Source organism: Sapajus apella, unplaced genomic scaffold (assembly GCF_009761245.1).
Source record: "Sapajus apella isolate SASKATOON/1434 unplaced genomic scaffold, GSC_monkey_1.0 scaffold10, whole genome shotgun sequence".
Taxonomy (NCBI): domain Eukaryota; kingdom Metazoa; phylum Chordata; class Mammalia; order Primates; family Cebidae; genus Sapajus; species Sapajus apella.
This window is the reverse complement of record NW_022436950.1, coordinates 38,679,754-38,699,904: the sequence shown is the minus strand read 5'-3', so window position 1 is coordinate 38,699,904 and position 20,151 is coordinate 38,679,754. Positions and strand designations below refer to the sequence as shown.

Here is a 20,151-nt window from a genome sequence, read left to right as displayed (position 1 = left end):
TGTGGGGTTTACTCAGTCCACTGGGAGGCCACTGGACGGCTGTTAAGTTAAGAAATGCCAGGTTTAAGTAGAAGAAGGATGTGAGAAGAGTAGTTTGGCTGGAGCAGATTTTTTTTTTTTTTAAGAGCAAAAGTGTCAGAGGCCAGAGACAGGAACAGTTCATGGAAGGCTTGCACACTGGACTGAGGAGTTAAACCTATGTTGCAAGCAAAGAGCTATTCAGGGGTTTTGAACAGGACTCACATGATCAAAAAGGTCCTGATAGCACCAGGAGCGATATGAACAAAGCGTGACCTGAAGGTCCTTCCTAATTCGCAGTACGATCTTTAGCTTCTGTCACCACACCGTTGCAGATGTATTTGGCAACTGTTTAATACATGTAACACACCCATATACAAACTCAAACCAACACACAGGCATGTGTGTAAACACGTGTCTGCACGAGTGCATGAAAACTGGAATGTCTGAGAACCTAGGTGTTAAAATTGTCAAGAAATTTGGAAGCCGCCAACTCCATTCATTGAGGAGTAGCTCTAGGAAGGATTCTGAAGCCACCTCAGGACCAGGAGAGAGAGAGGATCTTCCTCAATTAGCCAGAGCAAGAGGATACCAGGTGTTTGCCAGTCCGGCCTGACAGATACACTGCCACACAGTGAATGCTCATCTGAAGACAAAAGGTTGACTCTAATGATGGTGCCACGGCTCCACGAACTGATCGAGGAAGTATCAGGGAACAGAGAGGTCTTGCCAGCTCTCCTGAAGCCAGGCACGGAAGCAGCTACTTGCTTCACCCATACATGAGGCCAAGTTCTAGGCATTACTTCAGCTGAAAGAATAAGAGCTGCTTGATGTCATCTACAAATATTTAATTGGAAATGTTCATAAAGAACAAACATGATATTTTTCTTTTTAATTTTTTGAGACAGGGTCTCGCTCTTTTACCCAGGCTGGAGTACAGTGGCATGTTCACAGCTCACTACAGCCTCAACCTCCCAAGCTGAAGTCATCCTCCCGCCTCAGCATCCCGAGTAGCTGGGACTACAGGCATGTGGCACCCCACCTGGCTAATTTTTGTATTTTTAGTAGAGACAGGGTTTTGCCACATTGCCCAGGGTGGTCTCAAACTCCTGGGATCAAGCAATCCTCCCAAAGTGCTTGGATTACAGGTGTGAACCACCACACCTGGCTGATTTTTTTTTTTAATCAAGGATTCTGTCTATACGCTTTACAGGTGTTACAAGCCAAATATCTTAGTTTTAGTACCTGCTTTGCCACTTACTTCTGAGTGACTCTGAGCTGCCAATCTCACCTCTCTGGACCTCAATTTATTTATCTGTACAGTGGTTGTATTAACTAGATCACTATTTTCCAGCGGAACAATTCTGGGGGTAGGGAAGAAGCTGGAAGGCACCCCACAACTCCACTTCAACTGTGGCACAGATTGGACTTGATCACATAACCTCCTATGAGGAGACATTTCCGCAGGTAAAATTAGAAAAAAAAAAGGAAAGTGGGAGGTCTCAGAAAGCCCACTTGTCTTTGAGAAAAGTGAAATCCAATCATGGTCTGTTCCCAGGGCTGAGGCAATGTGCAGAGTGGGCATAAGCTTAGATTGTTGTTTGGTTTTCATGCTGACGCCCTCAAACTTCAGAACAAGCAAGAAGAGGTGTGGGCTGTGTACTGAGTCAGCTTCAAAGTCAGGATTGGTGGGAGGCAGAGTGAGGCTCCAGTTAAGAGGCTGGACTAGACGGGCGCCCGAGACTTAAGCTGTGAAACAAGGTCTCCACCTCCTGTGCTGCGACGCTCCAGGCCACCTGCATCTACATAAGGAGAGAGTCTAGTTGCTTAGACCTAAATCCTTACCACTCAATTCTGTGGCTGGTGCAAAGAGCATTCCCACCTGGACTTGAAAAGCAGAACCTATTTACAGGTGCAATGCTTTGCGCATCACGATCAGACGAGCTGGTTTTCTTCGTGAACGGGAGGAAGGTAAGTGATGGGCATTTGTACCGTGGCCTTCGAGGCAGCAGGAAACCACGAGCTGGAGGGGAGCTCTTGTGGCCCATTTGGGCTGAGCCCCTGTAGGCAGAGGTAAGAAGCCAGGGACTAGAAAGCCATCCTAATGTGACCTGTTTCCCACTCAGCCAGAGCTCAGCTCCTGGAAATGTGGGGAGGACTCAGTAAAGCCTTGGTGTCGGATGAATCCAGCTTCGCCATTTATTGTATAATATTGTGCATGCCACTTCCCCTCCCTGAGTCTTGGAGTCCTCACCTTTGGAATCCACTTCTAGGTGTGTTTAGAAGAAAAAAAAAAAAAAGCTTTAAAAGATGAACTACTCTTCTCAGGTCCTTCTTCTGCTTAAACCTGGCATTTCTTAACTTACAACCCTCCAATGGCCTCCCTGTGGACTGAGTAAACCCCACAGGCCTGCCACAGAGGCCTCATGGGAGCAGTGCCACCCGCCTCTGTGAGTGTACCTTCAGTCACTTGCTGCTGTGTTCCTGTCCTCTGCCGTTGTAAAGATGAAAAGAAAGCTGCCTCTTTCCTTGATTAGGAACCCCCTTGTAAAGCGCTTGGTGCCAGCCCTGATCCACAGACACACTTTATCTGGCAACACATCTTGATCCTCAAAATTAGGAGGACAAGAAATGGGACCTTTTTAATTTTTTTGGTTATCAACTTAATTTTTCTGTTGAGTCCTCATCATACAGAATTGGTTAAAATGTCCTCTCAGTCGATCAGTGTCCCTGCTTTCCCTGGGTGGTAGCTAAACTCCATTTGGAGCCTGTCTAAAAAGGGCAGGGACTCTCCATTGCCAATTGTCCCAGCATCCTCCTTCCAGTCCTCACCATCCACCCATGCTGGCCCCTAGTTAACCCAAGTTCCTTCTGCAGGCCCTTCCCTTCCTGAGTCTCTGCCTGTCTCTCAAATGAACCATTCTGCAGCTCCCAAGGCATATGGCTTTTCTGGGGTCTTGTCACCTTTCCCCCAGGGATCCTCGGCCCCAGGGCTTGGTCACTGTCTACCCCCAACCCCAGGGCTTAGTTCAAGAAAGGACCCCTAAAGGTCTCATCATTGCCCTTCTGACCCACTCTCCTGTATGCAGACTCCATAACCAGCAACCACTGTATATTCTTCCAAAACTGTCATTTGAGGATCTGAGTCCTTACTTGCCTGTCCCACTGGCCTAGGTTTTGGAGACTCAAAAGCCAGAGGAGGCTCCTTCCTCTGCTTTCCATGCCACATCCCCTCTGTATCAAGAGCCCAGAGTGAAGTAGCTGTAGTCAGAGCAGGGAATAAGTCAAGGCTTAGAAGAAATGCAAGGAGGATGTGGTAGGGGTGGGTGTCAGTCACACAACAAAAATATCATCCAACCACACTCTCAATCTATGTGTTTAAAGGACCGGCGGTGGGGGTAGGGGCAGGCAGAGAACAGCCTCTTATGCCATTGATTCAGATCCCCTGGAGATCCAGAACGCAGTTGAATGTTAGCATCCCAGCTTGGATGCATCTTCCTTTAGTTTTTTTTATTCTTTGAGGTCTACAAAAGTTTATGTCTCCCTTCTGGGGAGAAAGGAAGACTCTAATATGGATAGTTCACTGTATCTTCCTTTCCTCCAACACAACAGAATGGCTGGATGTGTTTGCAGGACACCCCAAGACAAAGTCCAAGGAACTATCCCCAAATAAGGAAATGGGAAAGAGGCACCAAAGAAGGTTCCTCGTGGCTTTTGAGAACTAAAGCCTCCAATTTTCTTTTTTTTTTTTTTTAAAACAGAATCTTGCTCTGTTTCTCAGGCTGGAGTGCAGTGGTGCAATCTCAGCTCACTGTAACTTCCACCTCCTGGGTTCAAGTGATTCTCATGCCTCAGCCTCCTGAGTAGCTGGGATAATAGACATGCACCACCATGCCTGGCTTTTTCTTTTTTTTCTTTCTGGCCCTTGTAGACACTTGCTTTGTATTTTTAATAAGACAAGGTTTTGCCATGTTGGTTAGGCTGGTCTTGAACTCCTGGCCTCAAGTGATCCATCTGCCTCAGCCTCCCAACGTGCTGTGATTACAGGCGTGAGTCACTGCACCTGGCCAAACCTCCACTTTTCAAGGGGGGATTGCTAGTGTCTACCAGGGCCACCTGGGTCCTGAGCCAACTGCTATTGAGGGGAGTGGCAGTCCTCAGGGCCTCCTCAGGACAGCAGCAACTCTCCACCTCCCCTTCCTGCTGCTCTTTGGACTCCTACTGTGGCAAATACATTCCCAACCAGAGGGATCTCAGAGGGGTCAGAATCTCTGCCTACCCAGCTTGCCTCCCTGCTGGATCCTTCATTGCACACATGCACACACACACACACACACACGCACACATGTACACACAGGCACACACACATGCATACACACACTCCAAGTCCCTCCCAGATCTGAAATATTTCAAGGCTAAATTGGAAGATTTCACAAAAATAGGTAGTGGAACAAATATGAATAATATCCCCCAGAGGCATCTTTACACAGCAGTGGTTCCCAGCTCTACTCATATATCACGGCATTGTTGCCTCACTTGCCTTGTGAGTCTTCTGTCCTGCTAACATGTGTGAACGACGTTTGCCCTCAGAGCACCAAAAAAATAAGCGCAGATGAAATTAGCCCTATTATACCCCAATCCCTAAATCAAACAGGCTTCCGCAGATGTTCCATGGGGTCACAGATTCAAGCCCCATAATCGTCTCTCTTCTGTTCCCAACACAGGTGATAGAGAGGAATGTGGACCCAGAAGGGACCCTGCTGACCTTCCTACGGAAGAACTGGACCCTTTTGTCAAAGTCCTGGCTGTGTCTATGTTTGTCTTAACACTTAGGGCAGCTGAGAATTATAAGAATGAATCAGATCTCTCCATTCAAATGGTCAGCCCCCTTGGCTCTGTCTCTCTATTTGCTTTTGGCCATGGTTTTAAGGATATTAGGTTAATCGGGCTATTTTGGAGAGGATGAAGTTTCCCCAGAGTTTCCTGTATCTGATAATAACAGTGAAATGGAAGCTAAGCTCTTTACTTCAGCACTAATAATTCCCTCATGGGCTTTCCGGAGCCCCACCAGGGTTGTTATGTAATAGAGGCTTGTGTTGCCTATGTCCTGCCCTTTTTCGAAACCAAATCCTCCAGATTGAGTGAGAACCTGTGTCACAGGGAAAGATGTCCTTTCCCTACATCTGTTTTCTTACCCTCGGTTTTCCCTGCCATTTCATATTCTGGAATATAGAGCCTCATAATAGCAAATATATTTTAATTGGTAAATCTGATGGATCTCTCAGTTTTCTGAGAACCAAAAATAAATAAATGACAGAAATGACTAATTGACGAAATCAACTTCTGGACAAGTTTTCCTTAAAAGCCCATGGTTTTTAATTGGTTGTTGATGTTTAAAAATTAGAAAATTTCATATTATTTAAAAGTCAAGATTTTTCAGCTTCTCTTGAAAAATGGGGAGATAGCCATCCATGCATGACAACAGTCTTGCTGAGAACTGAGCAGGGAGTGTTCCAGCCCTTTCCTAAAGGGCCCGAGCTCGCCAGTCACGTGCAGCCCCCTCTTCATTTACATTGCCACTCTGATAAGCATTTGAGGTTTTGACTTAATTTTGATGAATAAGCTTAGGGTTTAAAAAAAAAACAGGCACTAGCAGTACCGAGTTGGACATTCTGAAATCTTTTTAGCCAGCTTAGTTAATTACCTCCAATTCTATAAATTGCTTGGAAATAAACCACAGTTAGGGAGAAGAATGAGTAAAGAGAAGGGTCTGGGGCTAAGCCTAGGTTTGGGATTGGACCCAGGCCAAGCCACAGCAGAGGGATATTTGGTGGGATCTGTAAATAGGGATAGGAGATTCCTCCAAAAATTACCAATTTGCTTTCAAATGCAACACAAATTGAGTTGCTAAAAATAACCTTCCTCTCTTACAATTACATGATTGAAACCCAGAAGAAGACATATAAGAATACCCTATAATAAAACAGGATTTTTCTTTTTTCTTTGTTTTTGTTTTTGTTTTGTTTTGTTCTGAGATGGAGTTTCGCTCCTGTTGCCCAGGCTGGAGTCCAATGGCTTGATCTCAGCTCACCGCAACCTCTGCCTCCCAGGTTCAAACGATTCTTCTGCCTCAGCCTCCCGAGTAGCTGGGATTATAGGCATGCACCACCACACCTGGCTAATTTTTCATATTTTTAGTAGAGATGGGGTTTCTGCATGTTCGTCAGGCTGTTCTCAAACTCCTGATCTCAGGTGATCCGCCCGCCTCGGCCTCCCAAAGTGCTGGGATTATAGGTGTGAGGCACTGCGCCCGCCTAAAATAGGATTTTTCAAAAGGCTTTACACTTATTGTCCTACAAGATGCTTACTACAAGCCTGTGAAGATAAAATAGGTATTGCTTCTCCCTCTTTGTGAGAAAACTGGCAGGGAGAGGTTAATATGTCCAGTGTCACACTAAGACCTGAAGGCAGGTGAATGGCTTCTCATACCTACACTCACTCTTCAAAAAGACTTTCCTCAGAAGTGACCCCCTAGGGAGCCAGCTATACTGAAAGCAAATGTTTGCCTTGGCACCTTTTCCTTGACTGTGTCCCTTCCAGTACGTCTCACAGGAACCAAGTATGCCTGCGGAAGAGGAGGCTGCGGCGCCTGCACCGTGATGGTGTCCAAGTATGACTCCGTGTCCAAGAAGATAAGGTATCCCAGCCCAGAAGCCAGGGCAGGACTTTGTTTCTTGCTCATGTTCTTAGCTCACAACTTGAAGAAAGGTCCTTAGATTCTTGCTGTGTCCAGATCTTAGACGGCTCTGAAAAATCCAGTGAAAGCTGTGAGTCATCTACTCAAGTAACACATAAACTAACTACATGTTACACACCATTTCATGAATCTCCTTCAAAGCCCATCTGTGCACCCCAGGTTAAGAAACCCCAGTGTAAGTCAGCCATTGATTTTACAGATGAAGGAACTGAGGCTCAAAGAGATGAAGTGACTTGTTCAAAGTCATACAACTAGTAAGCTATAGAACAAGGACTGGAACCCTACATTTTCTGGCTCTGAAGCTAATGCTTTTTCTTTCCCTTTCTTTGAGGCAGAGTCTCACTCTGTCATCCAGGCTGGAGTGCAGTGTTGCTATCTCAGCTCACTGCAATCTCTGCCTCCCAGGCTCAAGTGATCCTCCCACCACAGCTTCCCAGTAGCTGGGATCACAAGTGCCTGCCACCATACCCAGCTAATTTTCTGTATTTTTGGTAGAGCTAGGGTTTCACCATGTCTCTACCTCCTGACCTCAAGGAATCCAACTGCTTCACCTTCCCAAAGTATTGGGATTACAGGCTTTGAGCCACCGCCACCAGCCACTGCCACCAGCTAATACTCTTTCTACAATTGGGCTAGACCAGCCCTACAGAGCAAGGACCTGGGCTAAGATTTCACCCTTTTATTAAGGACCAGATTCTAGAAGTTGGGGTTCCCCCAAGTCCATTGGCCCAACAAATCAAGAGATGGCTTCAGAACACAGGTCATCCTGCACTGTTGAATGACCCTACCCAGGGAGTTTTAAATTAGGAAGCATAAGAATTCCCAAATGTGTACATATGGATAAAAGACATAGGTATGCATTTTGCTTGTTATGAAGTCAATGTTCCAATGAATACTATTGAAGTCCAACCACACTCCTAGTGACACAAGTTTATTCCTGTTACTCCCAGGTGGGTCTATGCTTAGAAAGTGTTTCTGAAGTTCAGAATGTCCAGATTCACCTTAAGGCTCTCTATTCCTACAGACAGCACAGAGTCAGCAGAGAGAATTGTAAATTCCTCCTCTCCAGTTCCCCATGCCCTCAGCTCAATGATGGGTTCTGGAGGTCTTACACTGTTCTTCCTGGTGCCAGGCTTGCCCATGAGGCAAGACTCTGTTACTCCCCTTGATTTTCCTTGTGTTTCTTATACAAAGACACTTCTCTGTCACCGCATGCCTGATGCCCATCTGCTCTCTGTATGGATCTGCTGTCACCACCGTGGAAGGTGTTGGAAGCATCAAAACTAGGCTTCACCCTGTACAGGTAAGAGCACATCCTAATTTTCTCACTTCTTAGCTTTATCTTTTTGCCAAATGCTGTGTTGTCTATACTGCCTGAGGCTTCTAGGTTGTGATCAGGTAAGTAGAAGCTTTAGATGCCTATCAACCAGAGTAATAACATTTGTTAAGTGATTTAAAAAAAAAACTGGAACTCCATCCACATTTGATTAATCACCTCTTTTTTTTTCTTTCATTTTTTCTGCTTGAATGAGAAGCAGAATTATTGAAGTATTGATTAGTGGTCTGGAGTAGCTATCATACAAAGAATATTAAACATAGAATAAAATGTCTGTGAGGCTAACAGAATAAAATTTAGGATTATTCCCTGCATTGTAGAGGTCTTAGGAGTAAAATCAGAATTGGGGGTCAGAGGAATCTAAAACTTCACCAGAACATGAGAACAGTTGTTTCTCTGAATCTTAACCTGAAGCTGGAACAGAGAGGTTAGATTTAATAACAATGTGACATGTGTTAACAGAGAGCACAACGATTCCTCTGACATTGTTACAGGAGCTTGGGAGTCACAGGACCAGATTGACCAACACTGAGTCTTTCTAGATGGGGAGCCCAGAGGGCCTCTGGGTTTAACTACATGATCTCCTTGGGGAATGAACTCCGAGGAGATGAGCAAAGACAAAGGATCCAGCAGAGTGTACCAGAGTCTAGTAGGAGGGCAGAGAGGATGCTCACAGCAAGGTTGATAAACCCAAATCCTAGCATTACATTACGTTCTGCAATCTAGAACAGGGCTTCCAGATCTAGACACAAACTTTAATGTGCCTAAGACTCTCCCAGGAGCTTGTTAAAGATGCAGATTCTGAGTAAAGAGATTTGAAGCAGGAGCGCCAGGTTCTTCATTTCCTGTAAGTGCCCAGTTGGAGTCAATACTGCTAGTCCATGGACAACACTTTAAATGGCAGGGACCCAGGACATTGACCAAAATCCCAGACCTTTGAAAGGAGAGCTCCTTTTGTGCCAAGACAGAAAAATTTAAGGACGAAGGCAAAGTGAGATCAATAGTAGACAGTCTCCAAGTTAATCAGAAAAAGGTAGCCTCATAGAACTAAGCTGTGCAAGATGCGGAGGTGTTCAAGAAAACTATTTTTGAAACTCCCACACACTCTGTTTATATTTATTGATTTCCAGAGGATTCTTTGCTCTCTGAGAGTGGAGGATGCATGCTGCTAATTCCCAATTAGAAGGATTTGAGCACTTGACCTTGGAAAGTGATTATCATAGGACATGGCTTCTGGGCCACTTCCTCCAGGAGCGGCCTAGGGAAAGGAACACGGGCAGAGTCTGATCAAAGGGAAGGAAGTGGGTTCCTCAGGGAGTGGGCTCTACCATTGCCAGGGAACTGCTGGCTGTGGAGTGTGATGAGAGTTGGTGGCAGCGAGAAGGCACGGCCATAACCACGTCTTTCCAGGAGCGGATCGCCAAGAGCCACGGCACCCAGTGTGGCTTCTGCACCCCTGGGATGGTGATGTCCATGTACACGCTGCTCAGGAACCACCCGCAGCCCTCGGAGGAGCAGCTCATGGAAGCCCTGGGGGGTAAGTCTAAACAGAGAAAACCCACCACCCACCCAAGGCCAGGTGGGGAGTGTGTTTCTGGATAAATCACACCACCCCCAGTGTCATCCTAACCCCACTCAGGCCTCTGCTTCAGTTGGTTCTAAAGTAGCTACAGCACCCAGGAGCAGAGAATGCCAAGCTGCTCCCTGCTTATCAGAGCATGTGCTTGGAACAGCCTGCTCAGAGCTAGCACAGTGCACACACTCCACACCATCCACTCCACACCTCGTTTTCTATCCAGTGGCTTCTTTGGCTTCCTTTGTTAAGGGCCTGTATTAGTTTCTCAGGGCTGCCCTAACTAAGTACCATGAACTAGTGGGCTTAAAATAGCAGAAATGTATTCTCCCCCAGTGCTGGAGCTTTCAGTCTGACAGCAAGCCGTCCGCAGGGCCATATCCTCTCTGAAGGCTCTTGGGGCTCATCCTTCTGGCCCCTTCCTAGCTGCTGCTAGTTGACAATGACATTTCCTTCCTTGGCATTTCTTGGCTTGTAGATTTGTCACTCCAACCTATTTCCATTTCATATGATCTTCTCCCCTATGTGTCCATTTCCAAATGTCCCTGTTCTTATAGGACACCCATCATCAGATTGGGCCAGTCTTAACCCAGTGTCACTTCATTTTAACTTGATTACATCTGTAGAGCCCCTATTACCAAATAAGTTCATATTCAGATGTTCCAAGGTCTAGCACTTGAACCTGTCTTTTGGGGGACATAACCCCTAACATGGCCCTTCACATACCAAAAGAATCCTTTAGGTGGGCACAGTGGTTCCCACCTGTAACCCCAGCACTTTGGGAGGCTGAGGCCAGCGGATCACTTGAGGTCAGGAGTTCAAGTCCAGCCTGGCCAATATGGCGAAACCCTGTCTGGCAAAACCCTGTGTCTACTAAAAATACAAAAATTAGCAGGACATGGCAGCGTGTGCCTATAATCCCAGCTACTTGAGGGTCTGAGGCAGGAGTATCGCTTGAGCCTGGGAGGTAGAGGTTGCAGTAAACCAAGATCATGCCACTGCACTCCACACTCAAGCCTGGGCAACAGAGCAAGACTTCATCTCAAAAAAAAAAAAAAAAAAAAAAAGAATCCTTTAAAATTTGCAATGGATTTAAGTTACTGAAGAGGAGTTCATAATCATATCCTTTTTGAAGAATCAATAAACACCCATTTCAGGTGTTAATAATCCCTAAACAAGTTATCTGTTAAATATACAAATTCTGAGGTTGAGGGCTGATCAGGAGCACAGGCACACTCCCCTAGCCTGCCAGCTGCTGGTGGACTTCCCCACCTTTCTTAGGTCCCGCTCCTGTTTGAGGTCCTTCAGCAGCTCCTTCTGCCTAAAGCATGGCCAAGCCTAACCTCCTTCACCAGGCATTCAGAGAAGTCCAACCACTTGACCTCCCTAAGTCATGCTTCCTCCTACTCTCCATGGCTCCCTGCCAGCCAGTCCCCCCACAACCCCATCTCCTCTGCACCTGTGCCTGCTGCTCTGAGAACCCAGAATGTCTCTCCCTGGCTCTCTACAAATCCATAGCTTGCTCATTTTTCCTTAAGCCCAGGCTTCCCTGTGAAGCCTTCCCAGATGAACTCTATTCCGCCCTGACTCTTTCACTCCCAGCCCCTAGGCCTTCCTCTTTGGAAACCTGAGGTTCTCAAATGTTATTACATGGAACAGCAATAAAATGGGAAGTCCATGCAGTAGAATTTCCTGCAGATATCTGGAATGCAGATATCTGGGTCTACCCCCCAGATGGCATTTCAGGAGAATAGGAGCAGGGTTAAGAATCTGTATTTTTTTAAAACACCCCCAGGAGAGTTTGATGTAATTATCTAAAAGCAACCAAGGTGCATCACTGACAAACCATACAAGGCATGATGGTATGTCATCCAGGGCCTTAGAACCTGCCTAGGTTTTCTGTTTGAGGATCCCCGCTGTTTACCTAGTATCTGAAATATAGTTGTCAATAGATCTACATCGAATTAATAAATTAATAGATGAAGAACTAATTCCCAAATTCCCATCTGGTGAAGATGATGAGCTTGCCAACTAGGCTATCATCTTTAAGACAGAGAATAAAACTGGAATTGAGGTAGGGGGCACGGTAATACTCCAAGGAGAGGAATAAAGCACCAAACCACCTGGCAAATGTTAAAACACCCTTCTTAAAAAGTTGGGAACCAGGCTCAGTACTGCACACTTGTAGCCCAAGCTACTCAGGAGGCTGAGGTAGGAGGAGACCAGGAGTTTGAATACAGGCTAGACAATGTCATGAGACCCTTTTAAAAAAAAAAAAAAAAAGCTAGATTGATTTAACTTTCAAAAGACAAAAGGAGCCAGGAAATGCAAAGTCTGCTAACAACTACACTTCTTCTCTGATTGATTAGGTAACCTATGCCGCTGCACTGGTTATCGGCCAATATTTGAGAGTGGGAGGACCTTCTGCATGGTGAGTACGTGACTGTGGGGACACCCTATGCAGCAAGAATGACAGTGACAGCTGATCAAGGCCAGGAACAGAGGAATTAATTTTTTAGGCCATCTCAACAGACCATTAGGGAGACCCAGTGTGTTAGCTGGGTCTATTGGACTCACTGGAGTTTTAGTTTTTTGTTGAAGATTGGGGGAACATTGTGCCACCTTTGAGGTTGTCCAATCAAAACCACAGAGGGAAGTCAGGTCATCTAACCAGCTGTCCAGACATTTTCTGTACCTAGTTCAGTAAGGCCTCTGGACAGGCAAGTCAGAGGGCATTGGCAAACCCAAGCGGACAAAGGATGCAAGTGGGTGGAGTTTGCTTTGGTGAGGCAAGGTCAGTTCCAGAGTCCAACCAGCTGAGAAGGTGTGAGCAGACAAAAAGCTAAATATGTAGAGTGGAACCCAAAATTCATTCCAAGTACAAGAGCACAGGGAGTTTCCTTTACAATACGGGGACACTTCACTGGGCTCTTGAGAAAATCACATAAGTCTTGCTTGGCACTTACTGAGATCTGACAGTAGTAACAAATAGTTACCACTGTCATTGAGGATGTCACTGACATGGGAATAGTGTTTGACAGGACAGGCACAGCTGGTGGTTCTCTGCTGAGGGCAGGATGAATGTGGGCAGTACAGCCCTTAGGCCCAAGCAAGGAAGACCCCGTACTTTAGAGGACCCCTCCCTGGCCTTTCTCCAACAATTTTCGGGAGTTCATAGCACCAAGGTGACTTTGTCCACCTGGGATCTCACCCCTTTTTTAGATCATTCTCCATGGATGCTCTTGATCCCACTGTTAGACCAGACATAAGCCTCTTATATGAGTCTGTCTAGGGCAGCTCATAACAGCAGTGTCTGCACCCCTAGATCAGAGGGTGGCCAAGGAGCAGCTGTTTGTGGAAGAAGTAGACTGAGCTTGGCTGTTCAGGCTGCAGTGCTCAGGCCCCTCACAGCACAGAACAGAGCCGGGGTAGAAGAGAAGGGCAGCAGGCACCAGGCTGGGGGCCTTTGTTTGCACTCTTTGCTGCAGCTCCACAAATAGTAGAGGTGGGCCTAGAAGTAGACCAGGAGGTGTGTCCCAGGACCTAGAGCCAGGCAGGTCACCTGTGCATGTGTCTCCCAGACGTCTGCTGCCACATGAGGGAGCCAAAGGTGACATGCTGAAGTAAATGAAATAGCTTGTAAGCCCAGCAAATGGCTGGTATAGAGTGAAAAAGCACTTGTGGAATACAAACGAAAAAAGGTAAAGGAGGTGTCTTTCCCTGTGGATACAGATGTTATTATCCACCTTTCCAGACACAGACTCGGGGGATAAAGGCAAAACTGTGGTCACCCACCCTGCCTGGTAGCCACCATGTCTCACGGTTCTTTAACAGGTGAAGCAACCCAGTCTCAGAGGGAATACACAAGGCTAATATCAAGTGGGCCAACAGATGATTGGCTTTTCCGTTGTTGGTTCACGGTACATCGTGGGAGCTCTCAGAGCTTTGAGTAACAGAGATGCTGCTTGCTTGGCCCAGCTGTTTTTGCTTCTTGGATAAAATTAGAAAGATAGCAGCTCAAGACATTTAGGTAGAGACAGAGAACTGAAGTGTCTGGAAGAAAGTATTATGCTAGGAACTTAGGAGAGCTTACTTGTGTAAGAAGATGTAAGAGGTAAATTTGGAAGAAATGGGAAGTGAAAGAGCCGGCAAATGGAAACCTGCCTTAAAACTCATTGTCAGCTCATCCCCAGACAGCTCCATGCACATCCCAAATGTCTGCAATATCTGGTTTCTAAAATGGTTTTCTTTTTTCTTCCTATAAATTATTATTGCCCTGTAAAGCATCTAGTAATTAATTTTCCACTAGAAATTAACCAAAAAATTCATATATGTACACAAAGCTGTACATGTAATGAACAAAAATGTTCACATACTATGTACTATAATACAATCCCAAATGTGAAAACATCATCAGTGGAATAGAGTAATGATGGTTTATTTCCTTTACACTTCTATATTCTATATTATCATTTTATATTATATACTTGTATATATTATCTATCAAATTATGTATCTTATATACTCTACATGTATTATTCTTAAAAATAAGCAAAAGAAGAAAGATCTTGTGATTATCCATGTTCCAATAGCAACCACCAACAGTGGCTTAAAATGTCTGAAGTCTCAGGCTGGGCATGGTGGCTCACATCTGTAATCCCAGCACTTTGAGAGGCTAAGATGGGTGGATTGCCTGAGCTCAGGAGTTCAAGACCAGCCTGGGCAACACAATAAAACCCTGTCACTAATAAAATACCAAAAAAAATTAGCCAGGCGTGGAGGTGTATTCCGGTAGTCCCAGCTACTTGGGAGGCTGAGGCAGGAGAATCACCTGGAGAGGGAAAGGTTGCAGTGAACCGAGATCTCACCACTGCACTCCAGCCTGGGCGAAAGAGAAAAAATACAACAAAAAAAAAAAAAAAAAAAAAAAAAACTCTGAAGTCTCATTTAAATTGCCAACCTTTGGGGGCACATTTTCATTTACCTACTCAAAAAAGTTTTTAATCTAAGGCATTTCACCTTATTAGGAGGCAAATAGCTGTCAACAGAAAGGAACAGGAAAATGCTGCTTGGATTGGGGAGAAAATGACTCTTCCCCACTTGGCAAGAAAAATGAGGTGAGCCCCTTTGTTTGTTTTGTCCTCTCCCAGTGAGTGTTGCTTAATGGTGACCCGGTGTTGAAACTGTGCCTGCTTGTTTTAATGGTCATTCTCTGCTTACAACTGTCCAAAGTGCACGTGCAAATAAAGCTCTTTTCATCTGGGAGCTGCGGAAAGTGGTGATGACAGCCCACACTCTGATTTTCCCCTTCATAGTCTGAAAGGCTGGAACAACAGGAAGACAAAAACACTGGACCAGAAACAAAGCACCTCCCCCAGCTCTGGATGGGTCAGTTCTCAGGTGGAGGTGGATTCTGTACTTGCCCCTGCAGAGCCGTCTTCTGTCACTGTCTCCTCCTTTGGAGACAGAGGGCGCTGCAGCCCCAGAGGGCTGAGGAGCCGTCCACAGCCACAGACAAGTCAGTGGCCCCCCAAGCCAGGAAGTCAGCGTAAACATTTCAGTCCCTAGCTTTGCTCCCTGAGAGATGCTTGTTTCCAGGAAAAAAAGGGCACTGCCAAATCCTTAAAGATATTACTTACAGAAGTTGAAATGCAGGATAAAATATACAATCAGCTCCCAGTATGTGAGGAAATCTGAGAGCACACAGCTGGCTATAGACAAACCTGTGCACTTCTTTCCTTCCTTCCTTTCTTCCTTCCCTCCTTCCTTGCTTCCTCCCTTCCCTTCCTTCCTTCCTTCCTTCCTTCTTTCCTTCCTTCCTTCCATTCTTCCTTTCTTTCCTTTCTTTCTTTTCTTTTCTTTCTTTTTGAGGTGGAGTTTCACTCTGCTGCCCAGGCTGGAGTGCAGTGACACAATCTCAGCTCACTGCAACCTCCGCCTCCTGGGTTCAAGCAATTCTCCTGCCTCAGCCTCCTGAGTAGCTGGGACTACAGGCACGCGCCACCACATCCAGCTAATTTTTGTATTTTTAGTAGAGACAGGGTTTCACCATGTTGGCCAGGGTGGTCTCGATCTCCTGACTTCATGATCCGCCTGCCTCAGCCTCCCAAAGTGCTGGAATTACAGGCGTAAGCCACCATGCCCAGCCCAAACCCAAGCATTTCTATCCTTCACACCTATCTTTTCCCATTCTTGCTCCCACTGTCACCTTAATTGGGTCTGAAGAAAGTGTGCTGTGACAAAGAGGGGTGCTGCCCAAGGGAGGAGGCTGCACCCCTCACAACCGCTCCACAGGATCAGTGCCTTGCTGGGGTCAATACATCCTAAAGCCAATTATTTAGGTCTTTGTGGTTTTGTGGCCTCAGGAATTCTGTTTGGGCAATGACTGGGCTCTGGGGACCGCTTGACTCACTTTAACCAAACTCAAAGACCATGACATTTAAACTGGAATGCGCCCCATTTTCATTTATGAAGAGACACACAGTTATAAGGTGGATCTTGCCATCACTGAGCCACTCATCCTTTCCCTGTAGGAAAACACACTAGGAAGTTAAATTACAATGAGAAGTTTGCTTGGTGAGCATGGATACAGCACAATTGCATAGCCTCAATGGGCAGCGTCACAGAAGACCCTTCCCTTCCACCAGACTGGACCTGCATGAGGCCAGGTGTCTGCCCGAGTGGCTCCCTCTTCTCTTTAAGCAGAGTTAAGATCTCCCACTTGGGTAACCATGACGTCTTGGCCTGGGATATATTTAGGAAAATTTTTCATTTCTCAACATTCATTTATTATGTTTCTTTTTGTTTGAATTCCCTGGCACAAACTTATTTCTAGGTTTTAAAGATATACCACATTATTGCCCTGAGGCACTGCCTATACTTCTAATGCCAACTAGCACAAAAACAGATCGTTCAGATGTGGTCCTGAAATGCCCAACCTGTGTGTCCCTACTAAGAACCTTACCAAGGAACAATTGCAAGTGTTTTTTTTGTTTGTTTGTTTTTCTGGAGCCTGGGAAAACCTCAGAGAGATGGAAAAAGAGGGAAGTGTTGGACAAATGTCAGGTCATTTTACCCATTATCACAATTACCCTTCAAAATATGGGTTATTTTTATTAAATACTCAGAGAGATTAAGGACTTTTCCATTGAAAAGGTTAGAGTGACCTCAGAGTGAGTGAACCCTGATCTGTCTACCTTTGATGCCTACATATCCTCTTCTCCATCACACCCACATCCACCACTGTGCTCCCATCCCTCCCAGTTTTCCTTACATCTTCAGGAATGTTTTGCTGACAATAAGTGTTTTCCAAAGCTGAAACAGATCTGATTCAGACAGGATTACAATTTGTGTAAATTTTCACTGCGCTTTGGTTTCCTACAGGTAAAATGGAGATAATTTATTTTCTCTATTCAATGAGTGTGAAGATTAAATAAATTGCTGGTACATGTAAAAGCATTTGGAATGTAAGCACTTACTAAGTGTTAACTATTGTTATTAAAGTCAAATTGTGTGTGTGTGTGTGTGTGTGTGTGTGTGTGTGTGTGTGTGTGTGTGTTTATGCATGGGCATGTATGTTTAGAGTCATTTTCACTTGAACTACAGGACTTTCAGAGCCTTCAGTATTTCAAATCCTGACTTCACAGGGGAGAAGATAGTGGTTGGGGCACAATGGAGGGGATTTCCCTAATATTTTTAACCTGTCATAGTTTTTCATAGACTGTCTGTGTTTTTTCCAGAACACTCATTGCAGTGTTTCATAGAATACTCTTTTCTCTTTTCTTTAGTGTTACATTAGTAGCAAATCAGCGTTTCTCTTAAAACAAGATTCCTATTTTAAATTATTTGGTTTGAACTATTTCCCTGTCCAGGGAGATTACGAGAGTTATCACTACGTTCATGTTGCCTCATTCCTATAGAAAATTACCATGCTGTTTCCAGTTGAGCTGGGCTGACAGAACCATCTGTTTCTTCTTTTTATAAAGATTTGCACAAAGTTATTTGCAAAAGAGGAGTTTCAGCCCTTGGACCCAACCCAGGAGCTCATATTTCCCCCAGAACTCTTGGTAAGACTAGCTGGATATTTTATGTACTCGTTTAAATATCATTGGTTATAAACTCAGTTTTATAAAGCCTCTGTTTTCCTTCCTGTGAAATTGTCAAATTGTGGAAATGTTTGATCAGATAAAGATGGCTGCTTCCCTTCATGTCACACCCTGCCTGATCCCGGGCACATTCCCTGAAGCCTCCGCTCAGCCTCATCACTCTCATCATTGTCATCTGCAATGTGTCACTAGTGGCTGTCCAGGAGACACAGCACCGCTAAGCTTCTCCTTGGTCTTCTGTCCCACTCCAGCACATTGAACCCAAGGAACACTTCCAGGAGAGGCCCCTACCTTTCAGCCTTCCTCCCATCAGCATCTTTCTTTGCAGAAATGCAGCAGTCCTAATCTATCAAACACCTCTATCTGAAGGGGTCCTAATGTCTTTATTTATTCATTAAACCAGTATTTATCCACCCAGAAACATGCCAGACACTGTTCTAGGTACTAAATATACAGCAGGGAACAAAACTAACAAAACACCTGCCCTCAAGGAGCTTGTAACCTGGTGAGAGAGGCAGACAATAAGTAAAATAATAGATAAAAGATAGATATAGTGTGGCCAGGTGCGATGGCTCATGCCTATAATCCCAGCACTTTGGGAGGCTGAGGCAGGTGGATGGCTTGGGCCCAAGAGTTAGAAACCAGCCAGACATAGTGAAACCCAGTCTCTACAAAAAATAGAAAAAAATAGCCATCTGTGGTGGCATTCACCTGTCATCCCAGCTACTTGGGAGGCTGAGGTGGGAGGATTGCTTGAGCCTGGGAGGTCAAGGCTGCAGTGAGCCGAGATCACACCACTGTACCCCAGCCTGGGCATCAAACTGAGGCTCTGTCCTCCCAAAAAAATAATAAATAATTTTTAAAAAGATATAGTGTGTTAGCAATTGAGAGGTATTAAGGAGAAAAAAATAAAGCAGAGAAGGATAGGTTGCATGGAGTTGCAATTTTAGATATCCTGCCCAAAGAAACCTTTTTTGAGAGGATAACATTTGAAGAGACTGGAGGGAAGTGAAGGAGCTAGTCCTCCCAGCTGAAAAGGGAGATGAGCAATCCAGGCTGTTGGAACAACAAGTGCAAAGGCCCAACAGCAGGAGAACACCAGGCCTGATCAGAGGCAGAGCAGGGTCCAGCCTGGCTGGGCAGAATGAGCGAGCGGAAGGCAAGGGAGCTGCCGGGGGCAGACCATGCTGGATTTCAGGCTACTAGGCTTTTACTCTCTGTGAGGGGAGAAGCTAGCAGGCAGCTGGACAGAGGAGGGCTGTGTTCCAGTTTAAGTGGTCACAGGATTGTTCTGGCTGCTGTACTGAGAATGGCCTGCAGAGGAGAAGGGAAGGAGCATGAACCCCGTCAGGGGGCTAATGCCATCCTAAAAGATGGTGGTGGCTGCACCAGTCTGCTGGGGTGGAAGGGGTGAGAAGTAAGTAGATTCAGCATGTATTTTGGAAGAAAAGCCAATAAGATTTGCTGGTGGATAGGCTGTGAGGGTGGAAGAGACAGAGGCGTCAAGGCTGACTCCAAGTCTTTGGACAGCTGGGAGTGTGGAATGGCCATTGACAGAGATGGGGAAGACCTCTGGAGGAACAGGGGATTTTTCCTTTTTGGGGTTTCTCTTTGAGGGCTTGGAAGGGAACTGGATATGAGGAGCTCAGTTTTTGACATATTAATCATTTTTATCTTAATTGCTCTAAGCCAGTCCAAGAGACATGTTAAATTTGAGATGCCTATTACACATCTAAGAGGCAATGCCAAGTACTTACTCAGATATGAGCTTGAATTTCAGAGGAAAAAGCCAGGCTGAAGATATTAATTTAGGAGCATTAGTGTAATTATGATTTTTAAAGCCATAAGACTAAATTATGCTAAATTAATCCACACTAAATGGTCAATAACAGATGCCAGCTTATATTGTCACTTGTCCCCAAAAAGCCATCCAATTACGAAAATTCAGGCATTAGCCAATGGGTATAGCGAGTATCTTTTTGGGCAAGTGCACCCCGGCACCCCTGACATCTCTGTAAAGGCACACATCTCCACCTGGGACCTTGCATAAACCAGAAGGACAGGCATGCACATGAGCACATATACTTGTCATTTACCCTTAGAGGATGGCAGAGAATCCAGAAAAACAAACACTGACATTCTATGGAGAGAGAGTTACCTGGATCTCCCCTGGGACCCTCAAGGATCTCCTGGAGCTGAAAGCGAAACACCCCAAAGCCCCTCTCGTTCTGGGTAATACCTCACTGGGTAAGTGATTACCTGGTTCTCATTCAAATCTTAATGCTGGGCTGAACTTTCTGTCCCTTACTGTGGTCTCAGTTTACAGAAACTACTTTATAGGGATGAAAACTTCTTCCTTTAT

General features: G+C 45.4%; 1 protein-coding gene across 1 annotated transcript in view; it reads left to right on the top strand.

Annotated features, from left to right (window-relative positions):
- The first annotated feature begins 1,730 nt into the window (after positions 1-1,730).
- LOC116551966 (aldehyde oxidase 2) overlaps positions 1,731-20,151 on the top strand; it is an 81,577-nt gene continuing 63,156 nt past the window's right edge. Inside the window, exons 1-9 of the mRNA XM_032278722.1 lie at positions 1,731-1,989; positions 4,743-4,827; positions 6,619-6,715; positions 7,970-8,078; positions 9,522-9,648; positions 12,054-12,115; positions 14,712-14,801; positions 17,670-17,750; positions 19,892-20,036. Coding sequence (XP_032134613.1) covers positions 1,936-1,989; positions 4,743-4,827; positions 6,619-6,715; positions 7,970-8,078; positions 9,522-9,648; positions 12,054-12,115; positions 14,712-14,801; positions 17,670-17,750; positions 19,892-20,036 — 850 coding nt within the window. The 5' untranslated portion in view covers positions 1,731-1,935. The remainder of the gene's footprint in view (positions 1,990-4,742; positions 4,828-6,618; positions 6,716-7,969; positions 8,079-9,521; positions 9,649-12,053; positions 12,116-14,711; positions 14,802-17,669; positions 17,751-19,891; positions 20,037-20,151) is intronic.